The 12,982-nt window shown below is 38.0% G+C and overlaps 2 protein-coding genes across 3 annotated transcripts; one reads left to right on the top strand and one right to left on the bottom strand.

Moving 5' to 3' along the window:
• Nucleotides 1-2,685: 2,685 nt before the first annotated feature.
• bbs12 (Bardet-Biedl syndrome 12) lies at nt 2,686-6,111 on the bottom strand. Of its 2 annotated transcripts, XM_046859960.1 has the most exons (3): nt 5,941-6,111; nt 5,695-5,727; nt 2,686-4,757 (listed from the first exon to the last, which is right to left on the bottom strand). In XM_046859960.1, the coding sequence occupies exon 3, from the start codon at nt 4,726-4,728 to the stop codon at nt 2,734-2,736; it is 1,995 nt and encodes a 664-aa protein (XP_046715916.1). In that variant the 5' UTR covers nt 4,729-4,757; nt 5,695-5,727; nt 5,941-6,111; the 3' UTR covers nt 2,686-2,733. The 2 variants fall into 2 exon arrangements, with proteins under 2 accessions (XP_046715916.1, XP_046715915.1); XM_046859959.1 differs by lacking the exon at nt 5,695-5,727.
• Nucleotides 6,112-6,245: 134 nt separating this feature from the next.
• On the top strand, nt 6,246-12,719 carry cetn4 (centrin 4). Its single transcript, XM_046859961.1, has 5 exons — nt 6,246-6,402; nt 7,924-8,079; nt 10,857-10,985; nt 12,180-12,317; nt 12,613-12,719. The coding sequence occupies exons 1-5, from the start codon at nt 6,400-6,402 to the stop codon at nt 12,700-12,702; spliced, it is 516 nt and encodes a 171-aa protein (XP_046715917.1). The 5' UTR covers nt 6,246-6,399; the 3' UTR covers nt 12,703-12,719.
• Nucleotides 12,720-12,982: the final 263 nt, after the last annotated feature.

The following is a 12,982-nucleotide window of genomic DNA, read 5'->3' as shown; positions in this document are numbered from 1 at the left end:
AATCACACACTCTTTTTTCATCATTCATGAATAAAATAAACTTCTGCAGTGGGAGCATCTCTCCACATACTTGAGACCATTTCACTGTTCTCTGAGACTGAACCATGGCCTTCACCTTGGGGTGCTGAATTTCATCCACACAACTTCACTTGATTATGACACTTGAGAAGTGACAGGGGTGACATTGATAAATAACTCTACTCTCTATCTATCTCAAGACAGCCAGGCACAGGAAATATCTCTTTCCCAGGCAATCTACTTCATGGACACATTTAACCGCTCTCCCCATTGTTCAATGAAATAAAACATACATGCAATACCACTTTTAATAATCTAAATCTGTACTTCTTTCTGCAATAATACTCTATTTTCTTTATAAAAATGTGCAATAATGTTTACCCTTTTTTTAATTTTTTACTTATTTTCTTTTTTATTTCCATGTGCAACTGAAAGTTTCTGTCACCAAAACAAATTTCCTTGTAAATGCAAACATACTTGGCAATAAAACTCTTTCTGATCTTAACTCCATTCTGTCCTTTCTATCCTTCAATATAGGTCTTTGTAAATGCTAGAAAACAGATTACTAATCAAATTCAACCATACTGAGGTTACCAAGTGCTGGACAAATTACACTCAATTAAAATGTAATATAAATTAACTGTATCTAACTATATAAAAAGTACAGTTAATGGCCAAGGTTTGTCAACCCCTGACAATCACACTCTTATTTCCTTGTTCAACATTCCATTATAAATTGAATCCCCCTTTCCTCTTAATAAACTCCACTCTTCTGGAAAGTCTTGAGGTTGGGACTCTGTACAGGCTACTCCAGATCTTCTAAACCAACCTCCTGCAAGCAACGATGTCATGCTGGAACAGGGGTTTTTAATGCTTCTTAGTTCCAGGGAAAGGAAACTGCCATGCCATGACTACAAAGACATCCTACACAACTGTCTGCTTCCTACTCTGGGGAAACAGTTTAACTGACGTGACTTGTCATAGTATCCAATAACGCCGTTTATATACTGAGCAACTGTCATAAAACTCAAAAGTGCAATGATTCATGTTTGTGTAAAAATGTAAATTGTAATCAGCCACTGTACAAACAAAAAATGTGTGTGTTAGGTCACCAACATGAGGGGATTTGTGTTATGATGTAGGGTTTCAGTATTCATTCTTTATTTTATCTGTCTAGAGCCAGCTTATAAAAATCAGACATTTAGTTTAAGTTGTAGTTAATGGAAAACTAACCAAAGTACTTACAGGAATAATGAAACAAGAAGAAACCGTAATACAGGAGTTCTCTGTGAAGTAGGGTTGCAACAACTAAGCGATAAAATTGGTAATAAAATTCATTGTCAACGAATGCCTTTATCGATTAGTCGGACTGCTTAAGTTGCAGGTTAGAGTGAGGCCAAGAAAACAACACCGCAGGGTCAAACAGCAGCAGGAAAAAGTGAAAATGGTATGGTTTAATAAAGTGCTATTGTGTAAACTGTTTGCTAACTACAGAACAGTCGCACTGGATCTGTTCTGGTGTGAGTCGCGAGCAACAGGTTGCACAATCACCTAACATATCCATAGCGATGGATTCAATTAAAACAGCGTGAACAAACACTGAATCTAAAAGCAGAAAATAACAGCAGCAGGAAACGATCACATTTTTATTCACTGTTGTGGTTATCAGCGAAAGCTTATGCCTTTGTACACCAATGCATATTTTTTTCCCTTTTTTTTTGTCAAGCCTGTTAGTTTTCTGAGTTTCTCCACTCCATACTCTTTTTATTGCATTTGTCTACTACAACAGTTATGTTTTCAAGCCTGATTCACTACATTCAAATGCTAGTTTTTAATGTTTGTATATTAAATTTATGCATATATTTTTATTGTTATACAAAATTTAATTATATATTTTAGATGCTCATATCTTTACAACTGCACAAAATGTCTGTATTTTTTTTTTAAAACAAAAACTGTTAAAACAATATATTATATTTTATAAAGATTTTTTAAGCATGGTCGTCAACATGCCACCTGCAATTATCATTAAAACCAATACAAATGTTGATAAAACTTTCATACTCAAATGCTGAAACATATTCAAATTTGGGTTTTTTTTACAGAAAGAAACAACCCAGCATGAGTGAAAAATTTGTTTAAAGGAGAAATCCCCATGCGCGTCTCAACAAACAGCCAATATAAGCTTTAAAATGTCTAAATTAAAGATAGTTAAACTCAACAAGTGGCTTTTGCATTTTTTTAAGTACACTTTTATACATAAAAACCCTGAATTATGGTTTTATATAGTTATAATAAGCAAAACATCAAATAAAAGAAAAGAAAAAATTTTTTTGCTAACCAATTAAAAAAAAAGTCTGATTAATCAATTATCAAAATAATTGTTAGTTGCAGCCCTACTGTAATGGAAAAAAAATAAACAAACAAAAAAGTGACATCCAAATAATAGCAGTGCCATACAGGTGTTGAATAGGCTGCACATCTGGGCAAAAACAGACAACTTTGTGCCTCATGTCCAAGGTGACTGTAGGATACACACAGCTACAATCTGACAGGGCAAAAAAGGAACAAACATGCATTCAAACGAGGTGAAGGAATGAAATGCAAGGCCACTGGTGGTGCCTGACAGGATTGATGATGTTACTTAAATAAAGAGAGTAACCAAGCTTAACTGAAGAAATGACAAATATTTGTTTATTTTTGGAGAACAGTATATTAAAGAATCACAAAATCTTTGTATTGTCCTTCACTGTTATTTATTCCTGTGACAATTTCAGTGTCTGACTGAAGAATCAAAAACACCAGATCCAGAGCTCTCCTCCAAACTTCAAACTTCACCATCATATTATCATAAACTCCTATTTTTACTTTCTGCAACATTCCTTCTTCTTCTCTACTTTCACCTCCTACAGGCATTATTTCTAAATCATTCTGCATTTTTAGAAGAGTTTCCCGCATCTCACTATTTCCAGGCACTTTGTTCCCCCACTGTTTGATATGCTGAGTTATATATGTCCATGCCTGTGTTTTGGATTTGACATGTCCAGTGTTCAGCATCAGTGTAGACACATAATCCATCCAGCCTTCTGCCATCATCTGCAGAATTACCTGCTCATACGGTGCTGCTCCTCTTGCTGCATCGAGCATGTCTCCTTTCTCCTCTGACTGGGATACATTTTCATGATTTTGGAGCTGATGGATGCAGATCAGTTCTGCAGCTCCGGCTCCAGGCAGCAGTTTTCTGTCATTAAGTGCATGGTGCACTCGATAAGCACAGCTCCAAAACTGATCCTCCATACTCTGGAGCTTAGCATGAACACAGCTCGCGATGAGGGCCGTGACCAGAACTGTGTCATCTGTAAGGACGTTCACCACAATCCATTCGGTTCCTTCAGTCCGATACTCTCTTTGCGTGTTCACACAAACTCCAGAGCCAACGCATTGCTCGCTGAGCTGCGTGATGTACGAGACAGGAAGTGCACCCGTAGCTTTAGCAAAATCATTCAAAACAGACACTTGTACATTTTCAATAATGAGGATGTGGTGATGGAGGCAGTGATTTTTCAGCTGCTCAGAAACACCTCCACTTACAAGTACAATGTCTACCTTGAGATTTAGAAGTATTGTCAGTGCCTCGTCCATCCATTTGTCCTCTTTACTGATTCCTGTTAAATCAAAGCAATCGCTAATATACGTGACACCTCTAGGCCTGTTGAAACCTATGTGACGATGTTTCTCACTCAGGTCACCATGAACCAGGCTCATCTTTAATGTCCGTTCTTCTAAATGCTTGACAAGCAATGCCAGTTCTGCAGACAACAGCACAACGTACCCATGGAGTACACTTGAGTGCTCCTCAGTTAATCCTGGCAATAAGCATGTAACTAGTTTATCAACATCTAATGCTTTATGGCTTTGATTTTCACTGTGTCCACACTGAATCCTACTAGCTTCAATTACTAATCTCACTGTCGTCTCACATCCGTGACAGACGGCTTCAGCCAGCTGAGTGATGTCAAAAACATTTGTTTGTGTCTGCCCATCTTCTGTGATATGGCTGGAATTAAAGTGCCTGCTGTGCTTGAGTTTTAAATTGTGCTTTAATGGAAATTGGTCTTTGAGTAAGCAAAGTGTATGAACACTATTTTTGGTTTTTGATCGGTCCTGGGATAATTCCTTCATTCCTATACTCAATGAAAGGTCCCTTAATAAGCTATTCACTGTATTCACACAAACCTCACCGCTCTGTGATGTCCTAATCAGTCGCTGTTTCTGTACATTAGCATTAAAAACAACTGAATCCACATTTACGGCACTCAGATTACAGGCATTTAAACAAACTTCCAACCCCTTTGACATGCCAGCTACTATGTGCCGAATAGAAATGCCTTGGTGAAGACATTCCAATGCCACCCTGCTCCAGACGCCAGACAAGAAAAGCAGTGAGGCCGTGCCCGAACGCAGCGTCTTCCAATGTGCCCGGGTGGTTTCGTGCACAAGCTGAGCCACAGAACCACTGAGCTCCAACTGCTCCAGCAGACGATAACAGGACCTGACTAGCACTGACTCGCCACTTGCCTCGTCCTGGATCATTTTGTACCGCTTACCGGGCCCCAAAAATGAATGAGTTGCAGCTGCTATGGCCTCCAGTTGCTGGAGCCCAATATGGCAACCGTGGTTTGTCGCTGCACTGCCCATCAGTGACACCATTTGGGAGTGGAGAGATGCAATTTTACTATCTGTAATAACAAGAGGGAGGGGGATTATAATGATGAATCCACTTACAATTGAAAATAATCTAATACAGGTAGTCACTGAGTTACAATGGTGATAGCAATTTGACAAAGTTTAAAATATTTTATTTTATTTAAATTTTTTACACACAAAAAGCAAACCTAACAGAGTATAAGTGTATCTTCTTGGAACACTGCGTCATCGAACACTAAAACAGATCACATGCTCTGCCCTCCACTCGTGCCTGGGCCCTCTGCCACAAGCATACAGTATATACTGTAAATTTTATACATTTTTCTCTCTATAAAGACGAAGGATAGATGAGATTAGGGAGTTATTTATTTAAGGTTGTATCATTTTATATACATAATTTTGTATCAGGCCAGAAACTTGCTATAACCACATTTATAAATTATTGATAACACATTATGATAACAAACTGATTTGTAAAAATTGCACATTAAAGCTCTTACACCTTTTAAACCCAAGTTTTACTTAAGACAACTCAAGTCAAGAAGCTTTTACAAATTAAACAACATTCTACATAGACAACATAAAGCTACATAACAAAGCACAGGTCAAGTCAGGTCAAGTGAAGTTTATTTCTTTTCACAACAGACATTGTCTCAAAGCAGCTTTACAGAATTTAGGAGTGAAGGTGAATGTAGGTATTTATCCCTGATGAGCAGCCATGGTGACTGTGGAGAGGAAAAACTCATTTAGATGTTATGAGGAAGAAACCTTGAGAGGAACCAGACTCAAAAGGGAACACATCCTCATTTGGGTGCACAGACACCCCAAAACACAGGGCTATGGACTAGTGTCCTCGCCACATAAAGTGCATCGTGTGCAACCTGGTGCAAATAATGCAAGACAGGCAGTGCAAAGACAACAGAAGACAGTGCAAGAAAATACTAGACAGTGTAAGACAAATACACAAACCTGTGTATTTCACAGTGCAGTGTGCGGAGAGAACTGAGTACGGGAGGGAACATTGTAATTAAACAGAAGGTAAACAAAATGGTTTGTGCACATTGATTACAACAAGATGTTTTTTTTAAACGTATTTTTATTGCAAACATTTAGAGCATTATGTGCAAACTTGGGTTACGAACAGGCGAGTCCTGTTTAGATTAGCACTGCATTTGTATGAATCTGAATTTAATCTTGCTTGATCGATTACCTTACCTCGCAATGATGGTGCAAATCTTTGTACTCTCTCTAAACAACACCGCGGACATCTTTGATCGAGCTAAAAAAAAAAAAACACTAAATAAAAAAGGCAGACCTTTTCCGCAAACAACCGCGAGTCTCCCACACCGCCATGCGGGTCGGGGTTTACGCATGCGCGGTGTCTTCACAGCCTGTTGCTAGGAAACTAAATCGAAACGAACGCTCAACTGCCAATCACAAGCTGTGATGTCCCGCCCACATACTTACGATTGGTCAGATGAGCTTTGGGTAAAGCAAGGCTGAATTTCAATTCGCTACTTCCGCTGTCGCTCTAGGAAGGCCACACCCTTTAAAAAGTTGTTTGACACCCTTGCTTACCTAAACAGCGTTACCGAACGTTGTGTAACGGTTGATTGGTGGTTAGTTACAGTTTGATTTGTTTCTGCTGCGAAATTCATATACATCTATTCGGAGATGGTAAGAAGTTATTGCACTGTTTTTAATTAACCATAACATTTTAAACGCAAACCCATTTGACGTTGTTAGCGAGTTAGCGTGAAGCTAACGGCTGGCTGTTGTAAGTAACTTAGTAACAAAAACAGCGTTGTTTTCTCATTATCTAACAGCTAGCTTACATACTGCTAGTGAAAGCAGGCATTTCATTAGCAAAGCAGCAAACTAAATGGTTTTGTAAAAGTATAGTGTTAGTTATACCGGTACATTTCCTAATTTTGTGCAGCAAAGCCACCCAGTGAAAAAACAAAAACAAAAACTTGACACTTCCCGCATTTTTAAAGATGTGAAAGCATCACAGACGTAGTTTCTTTGCATGTTTAATGTTGCAAAATGCTTTACGTTTGCCTTCATTTGTCCATCAAGTGTCCGTAAACTTTTATTTAGTATCAGCTCTTTATTTTGTATTCAGGATACTCAATGACCAGTTTATTAGGAACCCATCCCTAATACTCATGTACATCTGTTGAGTCATGCAAACATCTAATTCGCCTATCAGGAGACAGCAGTTCAGTCCATGTAGCAGTGTAAACATGTGTCAAACTGGAGGATCTCGGTTCAATACATTTCTATATGTTTAGCACTTTTAACAAAGGACACTCTCCGAAAGCAGCTTTACAGAGATAAAAATTCGGTAATAAAATATGAATTTATATGTTAGTGCCTATAAATTAATCCCAAATGAATGAGCCAGTGGTGACAGATGTAAGGAAAAACTCCCTGAGATTATAAGAGGAACCAGACACAAAAAGGAAACCATCCTCATCTGTGTGACACCGAAAGTTCATTCATTACAGTTCCGTTGTTGAAGTGTACTGTTCAGTGATGGGCGCAGTCCAAAAGCCATTGTATCAAACTGTTTATATAAATTACAATTGAAAATTCATCCCCATAGTTCATTAGCTGCTCAGTAACTGGATCTTTAGGATGTTCATGTGGAGCCACACCAAGCTGCACAGTGTGGCTTCCTGTTGAAGAGAACTTCATCCAGAGTTAGGATGTTGGGATGAATCAGGTGGATTTTAAACAGAAAGGGACAGGAGAACTGGTGCCTCAGGATCATGTTAAATGCAGAGAGTGAGAAAGAAGGAGGGTTAGTGGGGTGACTGGATGAGAGAAATAAAGATTATTAAGTATCCCTATTGTTCCATAATAGTTAAAGTCACTGCACACTGTGCCAGACAGGATGACTTGACCATTTTAGAAAATTCAGATCTTCTGCTTTACTGATGAATGTTCAGAAGGTTCAGACTTGTTTAATCTGTTAGAATGTAGCTCAGATACAACCCTGACAACAGTTGTGGACAGAGAGCCATCTGAACACCCAGTTTTAGAAACAGGGTTAATTGTAATTTGGTCATTGAGTGTATATGCTGCTATCTTCTAAAATATATGTTTAAGAATGCTGTATTTGAAATGTTACATGGACAAACTCTTATGTTGGTAAAAATTATTATTATTATTATTTTTGTTTTTTGTTTTCAGGCATCTAGCTACAGAAAACCGAGTGCAAGTGCAATTCAGCGGAAGAAAGCAGCTGCCAAACAGGAATTGACAGAGGAACAGAAGCAGGAGATCCGAGAGGCATTCGATCTGTTTGACACTGACGGTTCTGGCACTATTGATGTTAAAGAGCTAAAAGTAAGACAATACCTTAAAGTGTTTGACACAATTGAGAGCAAACATTTGCATACCGCAAGGATAAAGACATTCAAGCTCCAAGAGCCACACATTTTGTGTTACCATACATTTGTGTTTGTGTCACACTACATTGCCAGAATTTTGATTCATTGCTCCTGACATAACTGGTGTAACTCAGTCAGGTTTGAGGGCCTCCTTACTTAAACATGTTTTTTTCCCAGTTTGGAACACACTGTTTTTGTAGCTGGGCTTCAACCTTTATTGCACCAGCTATTGTTCTATATGATGCATGTTCTCTCATGTTTTGCATGTTTTCCTCCAGTTTCCATAGTTTCCCCTGCCCCTTCAAAAACATGGTAAATTGGCTAAGATGTAAATGATTGTTAATGTATGTAACTCAAAAATGGCAGCAATATTTCCTGATAAATAAACACCAGTCACACGCATCTCTGCCTATATGTCATTAGTACATCCTTGATATACAGGGTAGATGATCGAGTGAGTGAGTGAGTGAGTGAGTAAAGTAAAGTAAAGTAAAGTAAAAATAATAATAAAGCTGCTACTTTTACCAATCGGATTAGTGCACTAGTCAGAGCTAGCAATCCACATCTCTAGCAATCTGCACACACTAAAATATGCAGGTGTAGACTTAATGGCTGTTTTTTCATTCCACAATGGCTGACAGCGGAGGAGAAATTAATTTGGTCATAGATCCACTTACAATCTATTTACAAGACAGACTTTTCAGGAAAAAGCTGGACGTTGTAAGAAAAAGTCGGCCAAAACAGTTTAAAACAATTGTTAAACTTTTCCGTATCCTTTACAATTTGCCTAAATTTTAAATTCCCAGGGTTTTCCTCTGTTATTCTGTATAGTATTGATGATTTCTATAGCAGTGGTGTTATTTATGATGCTATTAAGAGGTCTAGATAGATAAAACACCACTAAAGACCTAGGTTTGATTTTATATAGTACAGACCAAAAGTTTGGACACACCTTCTCATTCAAAGAGTTTTCTTTATTTTCATGACTATGAAAATTGTAGAATCACACTGAAGGCATCAAAACTATGAATTAACACGTGGAATTATATACATAAAAAATTGTGAAACAACTGAAAATATGTCATATTGTAGGTTCTTCAAAGTAGCCACCTTTTGCTATGATTACTGCTTTGCACACTCTTGGCATTCTCTTGATGAGCTTCAAGAGGTAGTCACCTGAAATGGTTTTCACCTTACAGGTGTGCCCTGTCAGGTTTAATAAGTGTGATTTCTTGCCTTATAAATGGGGTTGGGACCATCAGTTGTGTTGTGCAGAAGTCAGGTGGATACAAAGCTGATAGTCCTACTGAATAGACTGTTAGAATTTGTATTATGGCAAGAAAAAAGCAGCTAAGTACAGAAAAACGAGTGGCCATCATTACTTTAAGAAATGAAGGTCAGTCAGTCCGAAAAATTGGGAAAACTTTGAAAGTGTCCCCAAGTGCAGCCACAAAAACCATCAAGCGCTACAAAGAAACTGGCTCACATGCGGACCGCCCCAGGAAAGGAAGACCAAGAGTCACCTCTGCTGCGGAGGATAAGTTCATCCGAGTCACCAGCCTCAGAAATCGCAGGTTAACAGCAGCTCAGATTAGAGACCAGGTCAATGGCACACAGAGTTCTAGCAGCAGACACATCTCTACAACAACTGTTAAGAGGAGACTGTGTGAATCAGGCCTTCATGGTAGAATATCTGCTAGGAAACCACTGCTAAAGAAAGGCAACAAGCAGAAGAGACTTGTTTGGGCTAAAGAACACAAGGAATGGACATTAGACCAGTGGAAATCTGTGCTTTGGTCTGATGAGTCCAAATTTGAGATCTTTGGTTCCAACCACCGTGTCTTTGTGCGACGCAGAAAAGGTGAACGGATGGACTCTACATGCCTGGTTCCCACCGTGAAGCATGGAGGAGGAGGTGTGATGGTGTGGGGGTGCTTTGCTGGTGACACTGTTGGGGATTTATTCAAAATTGAAGGCATACTGAACCAGCATGGCTACCACAGCATCTTGCAGCGGCATGCTATTCCATCCGGTTTGCGTTTAGTTGGACCATCATTTATTTTTCAACAGGACAATGACCCCAAACACACCTCCAGGCTGTGTAAGGGCTATTTGACCAAGAAGGAGAGTGATGGGGTGCTGCGCCAGATGATCTGGCCTGCACAGTCACCGGACCTGAACCCAATCAAGATGGTTTGGGGTGAGCTGGACCGCAGAGTGAAGGCAAAAGGGCCAACAAGTGCTAAGCATCTCTGGGAACTCCTTCAAGACTGTTGGAAGACCATTTCAGGTGACTACCTCTTGAAGCTCATCAAGAGAATGCCAAGAGTGTGCAAAGCAGTAATCAAAGCAAAAGGTGGCTACTTTGAAGAACCTAGAATATGACATATTTTCAGTTGTTTCACACTTTTTTGTTATGTATATAATTCCATATATAATTCCACACGTGTTAATTCATAGTTTTGATGCCTTCAGTGTGAATCTACAATTTTCATAGTCATGAAAATAAAGAAAACTCTTTGAATGAGAAGGTGTGTCCTTTTGGTCTGTACTGTATGTATGTATGTGTGTGTGTGTGTGTGTGTGTGTGTGTGTGTGTGTGTGTGTGTGTGTGTGTATATATATATATATATATATATATATATATATATATATATATATATATATATATATATATATATATATATATATATATATATATATATCTCATTTGTATTTATTCGCTTCATTCAGGTTGCTATGCGTGCTCTTGGTTTTGAGCCAAAGAAGGAGGAAATCAAGAAGATGATTGCTGATATTGATAAAGAAGGCTCCGGCACCATCGACTTCAATGACTTTCTGTCCATGATGACACAAAAAATGGTAAAATTGCTCAAACTTTAAAATAGTGCTCATATGGTACCCAACAAATTGAAAATTGCAGTCATGTTTATGATATTCCCAAAGTTCTAAGAGAAGCCCAAAGTACTATATGACTAAATACTGATGCTGGCAATGTTTGATTGTGCTGTTATCGGACATTATTGTGCTTTTGATACTGTAGTACACAGCACACTCTTACCCCGACTGAAAAACTGTGTAGGGTTTTCTGGAGCAGTTGTAGATTTATTCAGATTATATATAGAAGGCTGGAGTTATTTTAAAAATTATAGGATTAGAGGGACATGAATCGCCAGGGTTTTTATAGTCGCATTCGGTCAAAGCGTACAGATCTACAAGCAAGTTATGGAGGAGATACATTTTTGGATAGGACAAAAGTTCCTTTAATTGAAGAAGTACAAACTAGAGAACTCACCAGAAGAGCATATTACCAAATTGAATACACTACCTGAAAAAATGGTTTATTGTTTCTACAAGACCTTGAGAAACTAATCTACACTTCTATTACCAGCAGGGTCACAAATCAAGTCTTTATGGTCATTACATTGTGCCCATTGTCATGCTGGAACAGATTTGGAGCCTGGAGCCCCTTAGATCAAGTGAAAGGAAATCTACTGTACATATACAAATATATGCTTCCAACATTGTGGCAAATGTTTGGGGAAGGCTGTAAACTTTCCTTGCATAAGTGGAACAACTGTCTGAATGTTCACTGGAGTCTTCAGATCCCGATGATGCCATAGGTCCAAGAAAATATACAGGCCCTACCTTTTGGTTGCAAAAGGGGTTTCCTTTGCCCGTTGTGAATTACTTTTTGCATCCAGTTACTGAAGTCAGTTTGAGTATATGGAGGACAGTTAGGCTCATCAAAATGTGTTCAGCTGCTCCATGAAGTCTGATATGTGTTTTAGACAATGCATATGCAAGTGCGATACTTTGTTGTCCCTGACATTACTATGAGAAGGTTAGACTATGAAAAAATGAGGGAAAAAATGCCTTTTTCAATAATTACATTGGAAATTTTACTTTTTAGAACAAAAGTGGTACCTGGAACTCTAACCACTAAACATTGGTTGTTGTCCATATCAGAAATATTTAAAATTTTGTAATTATAAAAGTATTAGAAAGTAGGGTTTTATTATTGCATGTTTATGATTTTTTTTTGTTTTAAAACAGAGTGAAAAGGATTCAAAGGAAGAAATCCTGAAAGCATTCCGTTTGTTTGATGATGATGGAACTGGCAAGATTTCCTTCAAAAATCTCAAGCGAGTTGCAAAGGAGCTTGGTGAAAATCTGACAGATGAGGAACTGCAGGTAAGTTTGGCCAAATCACATAACCTATTATAAGAGTATTGCATTTATACATTGTTTACCACTCTTGGGCACAAAAACAATCCAAAGAGGTCATGTTTCTGTATTCATTGTGTATTTAAAGTCTATACAACTACATGCTGACTCGGTGCTGTCTAGATTAAGTGTGATAGGTGTATTTTGACCACACAAAGATATTCATCATTAGGAACAAACAGCTGATGGCATCAGGGAAATGTTTTTGTCAGACTGTAGAGGGTTTTGTTCCGCCACGTAACCCGGGTGATCTCTCTGGCAGGAAATGATCGACGAGGCAGACAGAGACGGAGATGGAGAAATCAATGAACAGGAGTTCTTGCGGATAATGAAGAAGACTAATCTGTATTAAACTGTTTTCTGAACTACTTTCATTTTGCTCTGATTATTTTTGTATTCATTACACAATAGTAGTCTAAAAAAAAAACAATTTTAATTTTCTCTCCTTTTTGCAGAATTTGTTAAAATATATGACTAATTTGTGACTTGTAAAATAATTTAATCTATGAACATTTTTTTTTTACAATACTGAATAAATTGTTTTGACTAATTTGCTTGCTTTTTGTGCTGCATGTTTATTGTAAAATAAAATTACTATTCATGCATAATGGATTACATAAATATAATATTCT

Source organism: Silurus meridionalis, chromosome 10, assembly GCF_014805685.1.
Source record: "Silurus meridionalis isolate SWU-2019-XX chromosome 10, ASM1480568v1, whole genome shotgun sequence".
NCBI lineage: Eukaryota > Metazoa > Chordata > Actinopteri > Siluriformes > Siluridae > Silurus > Silurus meridionalis.
This window is presented reverse-complemented; position numbering and strand designations above follow the sequence as displayed.